At 52.6% G+C, this 17,975-nt stretch overlaps 2 protein-coding genes across 2 annotated transcripts in view; both read left to right on the top strand.

Annotated features, from left to right (window-relative positions):
• The first annotated feature begins 40 nt into the window (after positions 1-40).
• CCDC134 (coiled-coil domain containing 134) lies at positions 41-17,513 on the top strand. Its single transcript, XM_029205675.1, has 7 exons — positions 41-187; positions 1,832-1,950; positions 2,655-2,776; positions 3,364-3,448; positions 5,255-5,436; positions 5,716-5,787; positions 14,327-17,513. Exons 2-7 carry the CDS (start codon positions 1,848-1,850, stop codon positions 14,450-14,452), a joined length of 690 nt encoding a protein of 229 aa, XP_029061508.1. The 5' UTR covers positions 41-187; positions 1,832-1,847; the 3' UTR covers positions 14,453-17,513.
• The window catches only part of SREBF2 (sterol regulatory element binding transcription factor 2), a 74,149-nt gene continuing 58,933 nt past the window's right edge, over positions 2,760-17,975 (top strand). Inside the window, exon 1 of the mRNA XM_029205674.1 lies at positions 2,760-2,776. The gene's annotated coding sequence lies outside the window, so the exon portion shown is untranslated. The remainder of the gene's footprint in view (positions 2,777-17,975) is intronic.

Below are 17,975 nucleotides of genomic sequence, written 5' to 3' on the forward strand. Positions count from 1 at the left end.
GGCCGGAAGTTAGGTCAAGGAGCGGCAGTCGCGGCCCGCGATCTTTGGGCGGGGGCGGCGCTTGGCAGTTCCTGCGAGGCTTCTCTGGGACACTGTGAGGTTCTGCGCCTCTGCCGGTCGTCTGCGGACCCTCGAGGCGAGGTGCACGCTGACTCCTGTCCGCCCGCTCACTCACCCGCCCGGCCTGGTAGGTGGGGGCAGGGGCGACGGGCGGGCAGGCTCCCGTTGGGGGGGGGGCGGGGGAGGGACCGAGGGCCCAGAACTGGCTGCACAGGGTGGGGGTTGGGATTCGCGGACCCGGACACCTCTTCTCATTAGAAAGACTTTCTCTTCCCGGAGCTCTAACGGCTAGGGGCAGCGACCCTGGTCTCCGAGCCCGGGTTGCCGGCTCAGGATCCACCACCAAGCCACCTCTGCAGAATGGCCTCGGAGTCGTACGCCCAGCCGGGAAGAGCTCTGGGGACTCATGGGGCAGGGAGCGGGATTGAGAGGCGGAGAAGTGGGAGTAACAGTAGAGACAGCAGGATCTGCCCCACGCAGTCCGCTTTTTCGGCTTTCTTTTCCCACTTCTTCCTGCTTCAGTCATTACCGGCTGTCTGATTTCCCCTGACCCCAAGTTCTGCCTTAACCAGTGTTTGGTTCCCTTGAGTCTGGAGCGTGACGGTGGAAGGTAAGGGTTCTGGGTGAGCTTGAACTGTTTCTTCCCATTCTCTAGGCTTCAGTTGTCTCATCAGCGTGGGGTGGGGGCGGTTCTCTGGTTGATCTGTGTGGGGTCTCACTGTCAATAACTGAGCATCTCTGGGACACACCTAGGTGTCCTAATACAACAGTGGCCAGCTCTGAGATAGCCAGTGCTCATTAAGACTCTTGGTTTAGCCTGAGAACCCATGAGTGACTTTGGGCAGTCTCCTCCTTTTTCTGTGCTTTGGTCTCCACGTTGGTAAAATTGGGCAGCTATCATCTGAGTAGAGGCTGCCTCTGACTACTGTATTTAAGATTGCACTTTGCTGACTCCCTCTTATCTTTCTGTGCTTGTTTTACAACTTCATTGGTTTCTCTTAACCCTACTAGGGATGAAAGTACCAGTGTGCAGGGAATTTTGTTTGTCACTGCCGTATTCCCGGCTCTAGAACAGTGCTTGGAACGTGACAGGTACTCAGTAGGTAATTGGGGAATGTGGCCTAGATAGGAACAGGTGTTGCTTGTGGTGCCTGTGGTTCCTAAGAGAATAACAGCCGTCTTATCCCAAGACTGTCTTGCCTCCCTTCCCAGCCTGCACCCCTTCTTCCTTTCTGATGACAGAAGTCAGGAAAGGTGGGAAGCCCCAGAAGTTTCACATCTCTGACTGCCTGGGCCTCCTGAGAGGCCAGGATGGGGAATTGAGAGGCAATGATATTGACCAGGCCCTCCTTCCTCAGGCACAGTGCCTCACCCAGCCTTCTGTCTCTGCAACAGGGAGATGACTTCCTTATCCGCATTTTGCAGTGAGGAAGATGAAGCTCAGAGAGGCTGAGCAATTTGCCCGAGGTCCCGAAGTCAGGCAGAGCCAGAGCTCCAGTGCAGGGTTCCAGGCGTTGATCCCTGTTCTCTAAGTATCCCTGCCTTGCTGACTTTATCTTTCTTCCTCCCTCCTATCATCCCATGTCTTTATTTTGTGTCTGTTGGTCACTGGCCCTGGGCTAGGAACTGGGGCTCCAGGGCTTCCCAAAGCTGGGTTCTTGGTATTTGGAGGCTGTGTCATTATCAGAGGAAGTTGCTGTTCAACTCACTTTCTGTTTCATATAACACCAAGCTCTGGGTCTCACCTTCTGTCTCTGGGTTACTCCCCTAGCTCCAGAGTCTTGGATATGGACCTTCTTCAGTTCCTGGCCTTCCTCTCTGCCCTGCTACTGTCTGGGACAGGAGTCACAGACACCCTGAGGACCTCCCTGGACCCGAGCCTGGAGATCTGTATCCTTTGGGATTGGAGGTGTTTTTGAGGGGTCTATAAATGAAGTTTCTCTATACCCACAACCCCTTGGGAGATTCCAGGGATGGAGCAGAACCCCCTAATAGGAACAGGGGAGAAAAAGTAAGGTGCTCTAACCAGACCTTGATCAAGTCAGTTCTGTTCTGAACCTCAGTTTCCCCATATGTTAAATTGAGAAGGCAAGGCATATATCTCAGAGCCATGAGGACTCTTGAGGATTGTACATGTGCCTCATTCTTTTTGGGTGAGACCCTGGCTGGAGACCAAGCCCTGGTATACTGGGCTGCCTACCCAAGGGCTGGGTTTTGAAAGAATAGAAACTCATAGAGAAGGGTGGGGGGCACCCCAGGCAGAGTATACAGTGTGAGCAGAGGGGTAGAGGTTCTGGGAGCAGTGAGTGGCTGTGGGAGACTGGGGAAAGACCACGGGGAGGGGAGGGCAGGAGCCAGGTCCTGAGGGTTGTATTCAGGTTGTCGGGTGTGGAATCTTCTGTGAAGTGGATGAATGATATGTTGCAGGATTCATATGCTTCTCAGAGAGTGTATTCGTTCCCTGGGGAGTCCCAGGCATGCACATCTATGCGCCTGGCAGAGACTTGCTGGCCAGGGTGGGCCCTCTCGATCGGGACCACTGGATTATCCAGGCAGGAGAACTGGTGCCAGTTCCTTAACTTAATGCTGCTCAGACAAGAAGATGTTTGAGGTGAAGCGGCGGGAGCAGCTGTTGGCGCTGAAAAACCTAGCACAGCTGAATGATGTCCACCAGCAGTACAAGATCCTTGATGTCATGCTCAAGGGGCTCTTTAAGGTGCATGCAGGCAGGGGGCAGCTCATGGCAGGCCTGGTCTTTGATCTGGGCACTGATGGATGCGTAGGAGTTCCCCAAGGGGATGGTGTTCAATGAGGGGGAAGCGCATGCACAGAAGATTTTTTTTATATATATAATTAATTTATTTTATTATTTATTTATTTATTTTGGAGTGTGTTGGGTCTTCGTTGCTATGCGCGGTCTTTCTCTAGTTGCAGCGAGCAGGGGCTGCTCTTCATTGCAGTGCACAGGCTTCTCATTGCGGTGGCTTCTCTTGTTGCAGAGCACGGGCTCTAGAGCACAGTCTTCAGTAGTTGTGGCACGTGGGCTCAGTAGTTGTGGCTCGTGGGCTCTAGAGCGCAGGCTTAGTAGTTGTGGCGCACGGGCTTAGTTGCTCCGCGGCATGTGGGATCTTCCCGGACCAGGGCTCGAACCCGTGTCCACTGCGTTGGCAGGCAGGTTCTTAACCACTGCGCCACCAGGGAAGCCCCTCACAGAAGATTTGAAGTAGGGTTGAAGTAAATGGGGCTGGGGCCGGTCTGGGAAGACCTTTTCAAAGCCACTCAGCCCAGGTGGGGTTCCCTCAGGTGCTGGAGGACTCCCGGACAGTGCTCATTGCTGCAGATGTGCTCCCAGATGGGCCCTTCCCCCAGGACGAGAAACTGAAGGATGGTATGGTCTTCCCAATCTCTCCCTCTCCTCCTCCCTGCTCCATCCTTGATCTTCTCTAGCTGCTCCTTCCCTCTTGTTCTTGTCACTCTTTTCTCTCTCTGGAAGTACCCTCTTGTGGCACCTTCCAAGGAGTCTCTTTGGGTAGTTGGGCACTTAGTATATGATTCTCCGAGTGTTTCTCGGCTCGTTTCAGAGCCAGTTTCTGTGTCCCTGACACATATATTCTGTCGTGTGGTTAGGTGTTTGAGACGGGGGAACTAGGGAGGAGCCTTTGCCCACTTCCCCTCCAGAAATCCTTGCCTTCACCACCCTGACCCTCCTGGTAGAGATGGCAAGGGTTGTTCCCATTTATAGGAGAAAGAACTGAGGCCTGTTGAAGTGACTGGCCCATGGGAGCAGTTACCTTCACTCTTTACTACTGTTCTAAAAGCTTCAACCCCCTTAAATCCTTTTTGAGACAAGGTGAGACCAACATAGGTAAATAAAAGAATATTTTGAATCCCTTCATCTCCTTTTCCAAGAATTTCTTTTCAGTGGTAATTTCTCCCCATTAACTGGTTACATTCTAACAGTAGAGTTTGTTAGGTCGCACTGTCTGAGACAGGACGGAAGGAGCTTTTACGTATTGAATGTTGGGCATGTTACAAATGTCTCTAATCTCCACGATAACTGAGGAAGGCACTATTCCCTCCAGTTTCCACATGAAAGAGGACAGGCGGTTTGCCTGGCTCTTACCTGTAAACCAAGCGAACTCCTGAGTTCTTTGCGGTTCAAGATTGTTCTGAAGCCCAGGGGTCCCTGCCCCACTTGTCTCAGACCCAACCTGGCATATCTTTGTAGGAGTCTGCTTATCTCTGTGTGGCCTGGCTAGTGCTGGTGAGCGCTGCCTGGGCCTTATCTATAGGGGTCACTCAAACAGGGGCTGCCACCAGGGCTGGGTGTATAGTTACTATTCTTCATGCTAGCCTGGGTTCGGGGACCTGCCACCGTAATGGACACTAAACTGAGTCTAAACTGATTTGTTGACTAGAGGAAGGATATTGGTGGGAAAACTGACCAAATTCAAATTAGGTCTGTGGGTTGATTAATAGTATTGTATCAATGTTAATTTCCTGGTTTAGATAGTTGTGCAATGGTTATATAAGATGATAACATGAGAGGAAGCCCAGTGAAGGAATTTTGTGGTGTATTATGTAAGTCTAAAATTATTTCAAAATAAGAACTTAAGCATTTAAAATAAAATTGGGCATACGCTAAAAAGAAAACAAACCCTGATGTGTTCCCTGGCCATCCTAACAGAACTGACCCCTCACAGACACTGTAGTTGTGTTAACAAAAGGGCCCAGCTCTGGACATTAGGATACCAAGTTGGGGAAGTTAGGCCCAGCAAAGCCTCATGGGATGCATATGCCTCCATGTGCAAAATGACACGCACCTCTCTGGTCCCCATGGCAAACGAGTTTTCTGAGCTGTGAGATACAGGGGAAAGAGCATGTCCTTTGGAGTCAGCCCTGGGTTTGCAGCCCAGGTTTGCTACTCACGAGCCGTCAGCTTCAGTTTCCCATGTGAGAAATGGGAATAGTAGACACATCTCCCTCTAAATGTGGTTTTGATGATTCAGTGACCTGGTAGACATAAAGCCCTTAGCATGCACTGTACATGTGGTCAGCAGCCTGTGGGCCTCAGGCACTGTTCCCCTTCTCTGATTAGTGGGCTTGCCTCTGTTCTCTGGAGGGTGCGTAGGGCTGGCCAGGAGGGCTGTAGAAGGGCATCTCCCCTGGCCACTCATCAGGGTCCTCTCACCAGCTTTCTCCCAAGTGGTGGAGAACACGGCCTTCTTCGGTGATGTGGTGCTGCGCTTCCCAAGGATCGTGCACCACTGCTTTGACCACAACTCCAACTGGAACCTCCTCATCCGCTGGGGCATCAGCTTCTGCAACCAGTCGGGCGTCTTTGACCAGGGCCCCCACTCGCCCATCCTCCGCCTGGTAAGGACTGGGGTGGAGGAGGTCCGGGAGCCCTCTGTCTGGTGGTATGCTGTGAGCCACGCATCTGCCTTTAGTGAGGCCTGAATGTCAGCCTTTGGTTGCGTTTTCTGTGATAAGCCTTGGGCCACCTTGAGGTGCCCTTTCATGGGGTTCTATGCTGACCTGGGTCCCTAGGGGTCACCACCTGGCCCACATTTGTTCAGGCCTCGAAGGGGGTGGCCCTTGGGTGAGCAGGAGGCAGGAGAAGGCAGAGGATGACTAGCTTTTCCTCATCCGCAGATGGCCCAGGAGCTGGGAATCAGCGAGAAAGACTCTGACTTCCAGAACCCATTTAAAGTAGACCACACAGAGGTGAGCTGCTGGGACCTGTGGCCATGTCTGCTTGGCCTCTGCTGAGCCCTGGGAGGCCAGGGCCTGCAGGGGCTGGGGCACCTAGAGTGGAGTGTGAGGGCTTTGGACTTGGAGCCAGAAGTGCCTGGGTCTGGGCCTGAGTATCACTCGCTCACTGGTACCTTCGGGCAAGCTGCTGGCCCTGTCTTAGCCTCAGCTCCCTGTCTGTCCATGCGGTGTGGACCTCAGCTGTGAGGGCCAGTCAGAGGCTATGAACACATCCATCCCAGTGTACGGTAGGCACTGTGTCCCTCAGGCGAATGTCAGGGAAGCCATGGGAGGTCAGGCCATGCTTCTCTGCCCTTGAGCCTCTGAGCACCCAGCCAGGCTTCTGTCCCACATTCCTGCACATGTTCTCCTCCTAGGGGCTGAGGTGGGCTCTGAGAGCTGGAGGCTGCAGGGGAAGCACGACAGATACGGACACACAGTAGAGGGGAGGAAGAGATCAGAGGTGGCAGGGCAGGGCCTGAGCGGCAGGGAGGAAGGGCCAGAGCACTGTACTCCTCAAATCACAAGCTCTCCTCAGGTGTAGGGAGGGACCTCTGAAGGTTTAGGATTTTGCTGCTGTTTCATGGATGCTGACAGGTTAGAGACATCAGAGTTTATTGCAGCAAAAGCAGTTGCTGTTGGCCTGGTCATGTGGCTTTCCCGTATTCCCCAAGTCCCAGGAGGGTGACACGAGGGGCCCAGGCAAATGCCACCCATGCAGTGGGTTTGCATCAAGTCTAGAAGCACCAAGCTTGGGAAATTCACCACCTTTATAATGAACAGAAGCAAACCAAGTCTTTGCAGGCAGACATCACCTCATCCTTCATGGTTGCTTTCTGCAAACACAACCTGAGAAATGGCCCAGGTACAGAGTGGTCTGGTGTACCAGCAAGAATGTGCAGGGCGATGGAGATCACCTCCCCACGGTCCATCCATCAGCCCTACGTGTCTTGGCTTAACTCACATTTCTACATGAATGTCCTATTCCATGATTAATCTGATCAGTAGAGACTAGGACCACGTTTGTTCAGCTTGTCTCAGACTCCTGTCAGTAGGACTCTAAGCAGCAGGATGAGGCCACGCGCAGTGTTGATCTCAACCATATGCCCCAGGGTCCTGGACTTAGCCAGCTCTGATAAGTCCTGGGGGGGGGCGGGGGCAGTAGGTCTTACATTCGAAAATCAGCATGCCACCTAAGACCAATCCATCATCTGTTACCACCCATACAAGGGTTTAGACTGAGCTGCTGATCTTTGATGCCATTGCCAGTGATTATAGGGGCCAAGAGATAGACCCAAAGCAACGCTCATCCCCAGTGGAGAGGCATTCTGTGGCCCACTGTCTCCTACATGTTACCACTTGATTTGGGTCACCATTGCATTGTTTGGCTGAGCTCTGGAGGCAGTGTTGCTGCTGAGTTGCAGCCTCAGTTGCCCTACATGGCATAACCAGGGTCACTCAGGGATCAGGAGAAGCAGATGGATTTGTATGTCAGATTGAAACAAGGTTGTTCTGGTCTGTGTGTCTACACAGGGTTACTTTGGGAGCTGCCTTTGATGGTATCAGGCACAGCAGAATAGTTCAGGACTGACTGCGTCTGTGTGAATTTTCCCATCACGTGGTTGAGAATGACACACTGGACAGCTGGTCTGACTCTCAACTGCAGCTGCCGCTTGGCTTGGGTGGACCCTAGGATTGTTTTGCCAGGCGGCAGTGCTGGATCTAAAGGAAAAACAGGATTAATTGTTCCACACACCTCCTGGGATCTAAGGCACTCCCTCCCCAGATTATTGGTACAAAATCAACATGTCACATCCCAGGACCTATAATTTCACTTTTCTCCAATTATTCCCTACTTTCACCTAGACTTTTTATTCAGAAGGGTCATATGTGAGTGGGACAAGAGCATTTTTGCAAGATTTCTACAGACGCATATCTCCCATCTTGGCCCACATGGGCCACTACAGGGAGACTTGGCAAGGAGCGTACTCAACCAAGTGGTCATTATTCTTTTTTTTTTTTGGCCGTGCCACGCAGCATTCAGGATCTTAGTTCTCCAACCAGGGATCGAACCCGTGCCCCCTGCAGTGGAAGCGTGGAGTCTTAACCACTGGACCGCCAGGGAAAGTCCCTCAAGTGGTTATTATTCTAACGATCTTGGGCCATACTGTTCCAACCAGGGACTCTAGGTAGCTGAACCAGAAATACGGAGTCCTCTGCTTTGTGTCAGTCCATGGTGGTGAGTGTATTGCCACACTTAGTACAATGATGCATGTAGGTGGCAGTGCCAGTCAACTGGGCTGTGTAGGCTTGATCAGCCTTTTGATTCTGGTTGGTCTCATCAGAGAATTGGCTATGAGCATCTAAGCGAGTGGCCCAGACTGCCCCATTGTCAACCACAGATTGTTTCCACAGTTCATGGCCCCCAGGAGGGATGGCCATCTTTGATCTGCCAGTTTGTAGCCTGCTCATCTGGCAGACCAGATGGCTAGGACACTGACAACAATCAGTAAGAATACAGCATGCCTGGTCATTAGGAATATTGTCTAGGCAAGAGTGACGGCTTTTAATTCAGATTGTTGTCTTACTAGTCTTTATGGCAGTTGGTCTTCCAGTGTCATCCCTGGGGCTAGATGGCTGCTGCTGCCCGTGGTCACCTGTGCCGAGGGTTCCCAAAGCTGCCCCAAGGTTGATGATTCGCTAGGAGGACTCACAGGACTCAGTGTGTACTTGTACTCGAGGCTATGATTTATTACAGTGAAAGGATCCACAGTAGAATCAGCAAAGGGAAAATGCTTCTTGGGTGAAGTCTAAGGGAAACCAGATACAAGCTTCCACGAGTCTCTCCCAGTGAAGTCACACAGGACACAATTTATTCCCCCAGCAACAGGTTATAAAAATACGTGTGAAAAGTTGTCTATCAGGAGAGCCTGTTAAAGACTCAGTGCCCAGAGTCTGGGAACTGGTCATGTAGGCACCCTCTGCCTAGCACATACCAAATTCCAGACTCCAGAAGGAAAGTGGGTGTTTAGCATAAACCACATTTTTGCACAGTTTAGGTGCAGTGAGCCACTCTTATCAGTTAGGGTGATGGGAATCCCTCCCAGAAACCAAGTTCCCAGACACCAGCCAAGGACCAACCTTGGAAGCAAGCCTTCTAAAAGATAGCAGTGAGGCCAGCTATGTTAACTCTTCTGCACAGCACCATTAGCTCTTCATTTAGGTGAACAATCAGAGGACAGGCCTGACTATTCAGAGGAACCTCTGACTCGAGGGCCCTGTTGAACTAGTGGCTTTGCTTCAGGTGACGGAGTGGGGAATATGGTTTTCCACACTAGCGTGGCTGCCTCCCCTTCATGTAAAACCAAGATGACACATCCTTCAACGTTGCTTGCTGCACTCACAACCCTGATAAATGGCCTGGGTAAGAACAGTCAGGACTGGGTTCTTGGTTACGTGGCAAGAACATGCAGGGATGCTCAAGGCCATGGCAGATTGCCTTTCCCAATGAGGGGGCTCCCGTGGAGATGCTTTTTTTGCTGTGTCACTGGCTCTTCTTGCCCTGCAGATCGTGAATGCCTCTCACACACGAGGAGGGTGAGAGCATGGGGCACTGAGAGAATGGGCTCCAGGGTAGATGTAATTTAGCTTCATCATAATGTGCTCTGCTTGGGCATACCTCAGAAGCAACATACTTCCTTGTATTGGCTGGGGACGGTCCCAAGATTTTACTCAACTTTTTGGTATCCCGTGTGGACCTGTCCAGCAGCAACAGTCCAGGTTTGCTCCGCTCACCTTGGGCATTCTCTCCATACCAGTGGGTGTTCCGGGAGTCCCCTCCTACTACATACCCATCACTAGAGCCAACTTGTATCAGGCTTCGTGCTGGCCACTGTCCCAGTCCAGAGGGAGCTGGCCCTCTCCCTGCTCTGAAGATGCTCACCGTCTGTTGGGGAAGGTAGCAGAGAAACATAGTCCCAATCTAGCATGATCTCTGTACCAGTGCAAGAGGGGAGGACCCACGCGAGGGAGCCTATGGAAGTAGGGGATGGAGACTCTGGGATAAGTAAGAAGTGCGGGATTGACCAGCTCAGGGAAGACCTTCCCAGGCAGAGGGACCAGCTTGCACAAAGGCTCAGAGGCATAGCACATGCATTTGTTCAACGTTTAGTGAGTATCTACTGAATCCCAGCCACTAGAGAAGCGTTCTAGCTCTGCCCTGCTGGGAATGGCATTCTAGTTGTAGGAGATAGACAGTCAATAAAAAATATATGATAGGTGGTGATAAGGGCTACGGAGAAAAACAGAGGAACGTGGTTAAGGAATTCCAGGGGTAACGTGGGAATACAGTTGCTATTTCACATGACTTGGACACAGAAGGTTCTTACTGCAAAGACGTGAAACAGCAAGGGAGGCAGCTCTGTCTCTGGGGAAGAACATTCCAGGCTGAAGGAGCAGCAAGTGCAAAGGCCCTGAATTGGAAGCATATTTGGAAGGGTGGGGAGTGTGAGAGGGGGTGAGGTCAGAGTTGTAGGCCAGAGCACAGGACCCTTGCATGTCTTCTCAAGGGCTTTGGCTCCAAGACACATAGGAGCAGGGTGAGGGTCTCCGACTTATCCTTTTAAAGGATCAGCCTGGCTGCTGTGTGGAGAATAGTGAGGGGGACCGGGGAGGAGACGGATACTGGTAAGGAGGATGCTGTGCTTGTCTATTTGGGAATTAATGGTGGCTTGAACCAGGGTGACAACAATGGTGCTGGCGAGGAATGGTCAGATTTTGGTTGTTTTGAAGGCAGAGCCAATAAAATTCACTAAGGAAGCAGATCTGGAGTGAAAGAGCTGCATTAAGGATGACTCGATGATTTTTTACCTGAGTGTGTGGAAGAATGGGACTGCCATTTCTAAAATGGGCAGACTGGTGGGACAAGGTCGAGGGCTGGATCGGGGATCAAGGCCTCGTTTCTGGACCTGATGGGCATCTGAATGAAGACGTCAAGGAGGCGACTGGGTATATGACTGGGTTTCAGGGGAGAGCTTAAAGCTAGAGCTGCAAATGTGAGAGTAGCAGGGGGGCAGGGCAGGTATAGCAGTGGTCTGAGGCCTGAGGCCTGAGATGTGCCTGCACTTAGAGACGGGAGAATGAGGAGGAACTCGCAGAGCACCCCAAGACGGATCAGTCAGTGCTAGTGTAGCAAACCCAAGAGGGAATGATTTCCCAGAGGCCGTGTGAGGAAAGTGACAAGAAGGAGGAAGTGATCTTCCTGTCAGATGCTGCTGGAGGGTCAAGGAAGATGAGGCTGAGAATCAGCCACTGGATTTAGCAGCATGGAGACATACCATCAGAGATCTCAGTAAAAGCTGTTTTGGTTGAGTGGTGGGGACAAAAGACTGAGTTTGGAGAAAATGAGAGGAAAGGAAGCGGACGCATCCCATCAAGTATGGGTGACACTTTTGAAGAGTTTTTCTTTTTTTTTTATGTTTCAGGTGTACAGCATAGTGACTCAGGTTTTTCTTTTAATTAATTTATTTTTATTTTTGGTTGTGTTGGGTCTTTGTTGCTGCATGCAGGCTTTCTCTAGTTGTGGCGAGCAGGGGCTACGCTTGGTTGCGGTGCGCAGGCTTCTCACGGTGGTGGCTTCTCTTGTTGCGGAGCACGGGCTCTAGGCATGCGGGCTTCAGTAGTTGTGGCTTGCGGGCTCTAGAGCACAGGCTCAGTAGTTGGGGCTCACGGGCTTAGTTGTTCCACGGCATGTGGGATCTTCCCGGACCAGAGCTCGAATCTGCGTCCCCTGCATTGGCAGGTGGATTCTTAACCACTGCGCCACCAGGGAAGCCTGTGATTCCGTATTTTTACAGACTATACTCCATTAAAAGTTATTACAAGATGATGGCTATAATTCCCGATGTTGTACAGTATATCCTTGTCGCTTATGATAAAGGTTTTGTTTTCAAGGGGAGCAGATCAACGGGAGACTAGCTGGAGGAGGGTGTGGGTTCCAGGGGAAAGTTTAGTGTGATGGGAGAGACTACAGCACGTTTGCATGTTGATGGGGCCCCCCAACCTATTAGGGAGGAAGAACCGATGGTGCAGGGGTAGGAGAGTTGCTGGAGCCTCATCCCTGAGGAAGGAAGCCGGGAGAGGAGAGCTGGTGCCCGGGGGGAGGCGTGGCCTAGCCTGGAAGAGCAGTGTGGGCACAGCAGCAAGTGGGTTGGTGGGTATGGTGGTGGGAGCTTGAGGAAGCTGTCTTCTGAGTGTTTCCATTCTCTTTGGAACAGGAAGCAAGGTCATGGGCTGCGAGTGAGGAGGGGAGGAGTGATGGAGGTTCTAGGAGAAGGTGTGTCTAGGAGAGCAGGAGAGTGAGTAGACCAGGGAAACATTCTGGATTGTCAGGCAGCACGAAGGGTCCACTCGAGGTTAGCATCAGAATTTAAAGTAGGCATTAGCCAGATCTAGCGGGGAGGAGATCCAAGAAAGGGATAGGCATTGTTTCTCTTCTGACCCACCTAGCTGGGGCTGGTGGGGCCAGGATCTCTTGACTTGTCCTTCCCCAAGCCAGAGCCAAGAGTGTGGAGTCCTCTGTGGCTTGAGGGGTCTCCCAGCTCCTCCTTCCTCCCAAGAGGATCAGAAGTAACTTGTAGGGATAGGAGGCAGAGTGTGATAAGGAAAGCACTGGTCAGGGAAGTGGGAGGCCTGGGGGCTAGCCCCAGTTGGGACTAGCTGTGTGACTTGAGCAGATCACTTACCCTCTCTGGGCTGCACTTCTCTGACTTCACCCCATCTTCCAGACTTGTGGTTCAGTCTAACATGGTAGGTGGATTACTCCACAAGGTGGAGCTCCTAATTTGTTTTTAACATCTACCTTGATCAGACATTTATCAGATTTATCGTATGAACAAATAAAATGGGTGTATCTCACAACAAGGTTACCTGAGTTTTGGGTACTATCGTATCTCATATTCTAACTTGATTCATTCATTCATTTAAAAAATACATGCTAAGTGCCATCTATAAGCCTGGCAGGCCCTGCACTGGGGGCTTGTGGCTCAGTGAGCAGTATCCGACACAATCCGCCTGTCCTCGTGGAGAGTGTGGTCCAGTGGGGGCAACAGGCACGAAGCAGGTGGTCACAGAGGCAGGTGGTGGCAGGGGAGAAGCACTGAGAAGGAAACAGAGGAGGCAGCCCCAGCCGGGAGCCAGGGCAGGTCCCCAAGGACAGTGACAGCTGAGCTGGAGCTAATGTGGCAGAGGGGGTGGGGGCTGGGAAGAGCCACAGCACGTGCAGAGGCCTGGAAGTGGGAGTGAAGGAGCCCAGGGACCAGAAGTGAGGGAGGAGGAGAGGGGGGCAGGGTGGACCTGCAGATGCAGCTGTGTGGAACCTTGTCCTGAGAGTAATGGAGAGTCGTGGAAGGGTTTAAGCAGGAGTCAGACTTACATTTTGAAAGTAGCTAACTGCAGTGAGGAGAATGGCTTAAGAGGGGCCAAAGAGGGTGTGGAGAGACCCTGGGAGATGCCCAGATTTATCAGGAGGGCGGTGGGGGAGGTGATGGGGGTAGCAGTAGGATAGGCGAGACAGAGAGAAGTAGATGGGTTTGAGACTTAGGGGGTAAAATAGGCCAGGCCTTGGCAAGGGACTGTGAGGGGTAGGGGTGGGGGTGGGGGCAATGCTTGGTCTCTGCCCTGCTTGCCTCGACTGGGTTGTGGGGCACTGCTGTTCATGAGGACAGAGACTCTGGAAGGGGACTGGGTTTTGGGGAGATGGAGCCATGCTGGGCTTGGGGCATGTTTGCACATTAGTGGAGGTGTCAGACAGGCATTTAGATAGGGAGATGCACATTTGAGTGGTAACTGACCATAGAGGTGGAACGGAAGCCCTGTGGTCAGATGAGCCGGTCTGGAGAGTGGGGGAAGAAGAGCAGAGGGCCTGGGGATGACCCCGGCTGAAGTCCTCATCCTCCTCCTGCCCAGCTCGCCCTGTGTTCCCATCTCCTCACTGGGTACCACCGTGCATCCACTGTGGAAGCCACGAGTCTGGGCACCACTGTTGTCGTCTTTCCACCTCTTTCAGGCTCTGCCGGTTTGACCTCTGGCCCACCTGCGGGAAGTACACTCCCTTGCCTAGACGTTGCAAGTGGCAGGACCCCTGTTGTCTTACTCTTGCCGGCTGCCATCTCCTCCTCGGGGTTCTGGGGGTCTGTGGTGGTCTTTGGCACTCAGCCCCTTCACCCTGAGTGGAGTCTTTCTGTTGTTTCTCAGATGCGCCATGTAGGTTCAGCACCTGTCCCTCTGCCTGGAATGTCCTCTTCCCTCGTCCTGTTTGCTTGGCAACCTCCTGCTTATCTTCCAAGACCCGCTCAGCAGTTTCCCCAAGCCCATTTAACTATCTCCATGTCTGTGGGCTGCCCGAGGGCAGGGCCTGTGTCTGAGTGACCTTCCTGTCCCCGCAGCAGCCTAGCTCAGAGGGAACTCTTTGCCGCCAGCAGACTTAATCAGACCACTCTGCTCTTCCCCTCAGTTCAGCACCAGCACTGACCCTTTCCAGAAGGCCCTGAGAGGAGAGGAGAAACGCCGGAAGAAAGAGGAGAAGCGGAAAGAGATCCGAAAAGGCCCTCGGATCTCAAGATCCCAGTCCGAGTTATAGCCCTGGAGCAGCCCAGGGCTCAAGGGGCCAGGAGGAAGCCAGTCGGGAGGAAGAGGAGAATGCAGCGGTATGACTGGTGGTGAGAGCTGGCCCTGTGAGAGGGGAGGCCGAGTTTGCTCAGCCCCCTGGAGCCGGCTCTGAGCCCCAGCTGAAGGGACTGGGCCGCAGAGGGCTGCATTTCTCCCCAGGGACCTTCCTGGAGGGGTGCCAAGGGAGCCTTCAGAGGGTGCTGCAGACCTAACCCTGTAGAGACGCTGGGGGGAGCAGGAGGGATCCTGGGCTGGACTTTTCCGCTGGGTTAGGACCGCTGGCCGGCTGGCTGCTGCCCTTCCTGGCGAGGCAGCAGAGCTAGGCTCTGAGCCATGTGTGAAGGTGTCGTGCCTGCTGCTGGCCCCACTGTGTCACTGAGTTGCCTGGCACAGTTGTCCCCTGCAGAGACAATAAAAGCCAGCAAATGCTCTGGGCTAGCAGGTTGGTTTGGGCCCCAGGGAGCCTCTCCATGGGGCAGGTGAGAGGGGCCTGGGTCGGGGGATAGGGGGCCCTCAGATGTAGAGACCACCTTAGAGGATATTCCTCCTCCTCAGAGGAGCCTCAAGCCCTGGCGGGGCAGCAAAGCAGGGGCTTGGCTTTGACCTCCAGTTCCCTTCTCAGCACTGTCATGGACAAGGGATCAGTGTTGAGAAAGGACCAGAAGTATCCTGGGAGGGTGTTTAGCCCAAGACAGCCTTGGAGCAGCATGATCTCTGTCCTCAGATATCCAGGGAAGTCATTGAGCAGGCTCGGGGAAGAATCAACTTGTCCTCTCTGGCAGCGCAGGGAGACCATAGCCTGTGGGTGGGGTCTCTTGGGGGACAGGCTGCAGCTCTGCAGGAGGCTGTGCTTTGTAATGGTAGGGCTACTCCAAGCTGGATTGATCAGATAGCAAGCTCCCTGTGTCAGGAGGTGTGTAAGAAAAGACCAGGGCCATGGAGCAGGGAAGCTGCAGAGGGAGTTAGGCCCTGAGTGGGCTGCCGCCCTTGTCATATCCCTTCCAGGCAGAGAAGGGAGGGGCTCTGGGGGGAATTCTAGCTCTGTCTCTTTGACTTTGCCAAGCCAGGGGAGAGACACACAACTATCCCCAACCCTCTACCACTAACAGTGCCCAAGGGAGACCCAGGGTCTTAGCCCATCAGACTTGCGGAGTGACCCTGGCCCACCCCTTCCCTGTACTGTGGCTTCATTGGTGTAATGAATTTGATAATGTCTGAACTGTCTGGCCAGCCCTAAACTGCCTCTCTGAGGTTGGGGCCTGGCTTCTCAGTGACAAGAGCCCTTCTCTGATGGTTCTTTGGTCATCCCGTAGATTTGCTGAGCACCCACTATATGCACAGCCAAAGAGAGGAGACCAGTCTTAACTTGTGTTCACCTCTGTCCCATTTAGCATCTTTATCCTCCTGGGTTCTTCCTTCTATACCTTCTATACCTTCACTTCTCACCATCTTGGTTGATCCCTTCCTCTCCACCCTCCAGTGGGCCCAAGTTTTCCCATCTGACACCTTCAAAGGTACAAACAGAACCACTCTGCTCTCTTCCCTGGGCAGCTCCAGCTGGGAGCTATGGGAACAGCTGCAGAGTGGGAGGCACTGTGCCCATTTACCTGACCTCCTGGTACTCAGGTAGCCCTCTGCAGAGGGTTACTGAGGCTCTGGGACGGGAAGGCATTGGACCAAAGTGAAAGTGAGTCATATGGTATGCCAGCAGACAGTCACCCCCCACTGTGGGGAGCCCTGTGAGAGCCACTGAATGGTGGAGTTGCAGGTGGCACTGTTCAGCTCAGTGCCTGGTCCAGAGCAGGGCAGCAGGGTTTGGTTTTCTGTTTCAGGGTGAGACTAATATAATCTATACCAGCCCTCCTGCATGTAAACAATGAAAAGGACTTTCTTGTCTTTTTTCCCCCCAAATAAGGTACTTTATTTATTATGTTATATATGTTAATTATAAAAAGTAATTTAAGTAATACTGAAATACCAAGAAAAAGTAAAATTCACCCTAAATCCCACCATTCCCATAACCATCACTGACACTCAGCTCTTGGGCCTTCTATCCTTTTTGTCCTTCATGTGATACACAGATCATGTGTAACTTTTCAGTTACAATAGCTACCTTGTATGGGCAGTGTGTGTCAGGACTTATTCCAAGTGCTGGCTTGCATCAGCTCCTTCTGCCTCAGGGCCTTTGTGTGTGTTGTGTGTTCCCCTAGCTATGTCAGATGCAGTTCTCTCCTCATAATTTTAGGTTTTGTCTTAAATATCAGTGCCTGTTTTCTTCATCAGACTGGAAGCTCTCAGAGGGCAGGAACTGTCTCTCTGCCTGCCACAGAAATGTTCAATAAATATTGTCAAATGAGTGTACAGATGATCTCACTTAATCTTCACCACTACAAGGGAGCACTGTTCCCCCCGTTTTAGAGCTAAAAAAACTGAGGAAAAAAAAAAAGTTATTTAACCAGCCCAAAGTCACACGGTTTGTAAGTGAATCCACATGGCTGCCTCCACCCAGCCTTTGAACTCTTAAGTCTTGACCGCAAAGCAACTGCTACCTCTCACAGACTAGCAGGAAACATAGTGTTCCCTTTTAACAATATATCGCGGAAGTCTTTGTCAACAGGTATATTCATCAGGTCCTTATTGGGCTTCCCGGTTTTTCCCAGTTACAGCGGACTCTGATGAGCTCCTCTGAGGGCACACTTCGCTGAGCACTCATACGTTTATTCCTTAGTATAAATTCCTAGAAACCTGCACAGTTGTTTACATCGTGACCTACTGCAACACTGGAAGTGCGGTGGCTGAAGGAGTGGGAATCCGTGGGTGGGTTGCGCCTCAAAATCCCTGCGGAACTTTGTCAAGATGTGCTCGGAACCCACCTCAGAATGCCTGTGGTGGTTCCGGGCACTGGCGTTGTTTTAAAGGACTGCAGGAGATTCTCAGGTACCCGGGGTGAGGCAGCTGGAGTAAGCGCGTGGTCGCGGCAGGTGCAAGGGCGCAGAGTTTGTAAAATACGCTCCGTACTTGGGCAGTTTGCGAGCCTCGGTAGCCGCCCGTAAGGGGCTTGGGAGAAACGCGACGTGAACGATCTCCATACTCCTCCGGGCCCCAGTGCTGGGGTCCAGTTTTGATTCTACCCGCCACCCAAGCGGGCTGGGGGGACCGGGGCTAGGGTGGGGGAGAGACAGCTGGGACGATGACGTAATGTGCTCAAGGCTTACTCTGGGGGCGCCTAGCGGGCGGGGGCGGGGTGGACGGTGTTAACCCTTCATTCCCCAGCGGGTGGATGGAGTAGCTTGTGGAGCCGAACCAACAGAAAAGGGAGCGGTTCCTTTAAACTACGGGAAGGAGGTTGGGCTGAGGACCTGGAGGCTTCTCTTCGCATTCGCTAAGAGGCCGCCAGGGGAGGGGCCTCGATATGCAAATCTGAGCTGCTGATCGTTGACGCGCCATCACCCCACGCGCCGCTTCGCGCGCCGATTGGCCAGGACAAGCCTGGT

The sequence above is a fragment of the Monodon monoceros genome, unplaced genomic scaffold (genome assembly GCF_005190385.1).
Source record: "Monodon monoceros isolate NGI ecotype Baffin Bay Population unplaced genomic scaffold, NGI_Narwhal_1 Super_Scaffold_6, whole genome shotgun sequence".
NCBI lineage: Eukaryota > Metazoa > Chordata > Mammalia > Artiodactyla > Monodontidae > Monodon > Monodon monoceros.

Excerpts from the sequence above, each read along its gene's own strand:
- CCDC134 (XM_029205675.1), top strand. The coding sequence starts at position 1,848 with ATGGACCTTCTTCAGTTCCTGGCCTTCCTCTCTGCCCTGCTACTGTCT. Across the intron at positions 2,777-3,363 it reads TGCTCAAGGGGCTCTTTAAG|GTGCTGGAGGACTCCCGGAC; the intron begins GTGCATGCAGGC and ends GGGTTCCCTCAG. Across the intron at positions 3,449-5,254 it reads GGACGAGAAACTGAAGGATG|CTTTCTCCCAAGTGGTGGAG; the intron begins GTATGGTCTTCC and ends TCCTCTCACCAG.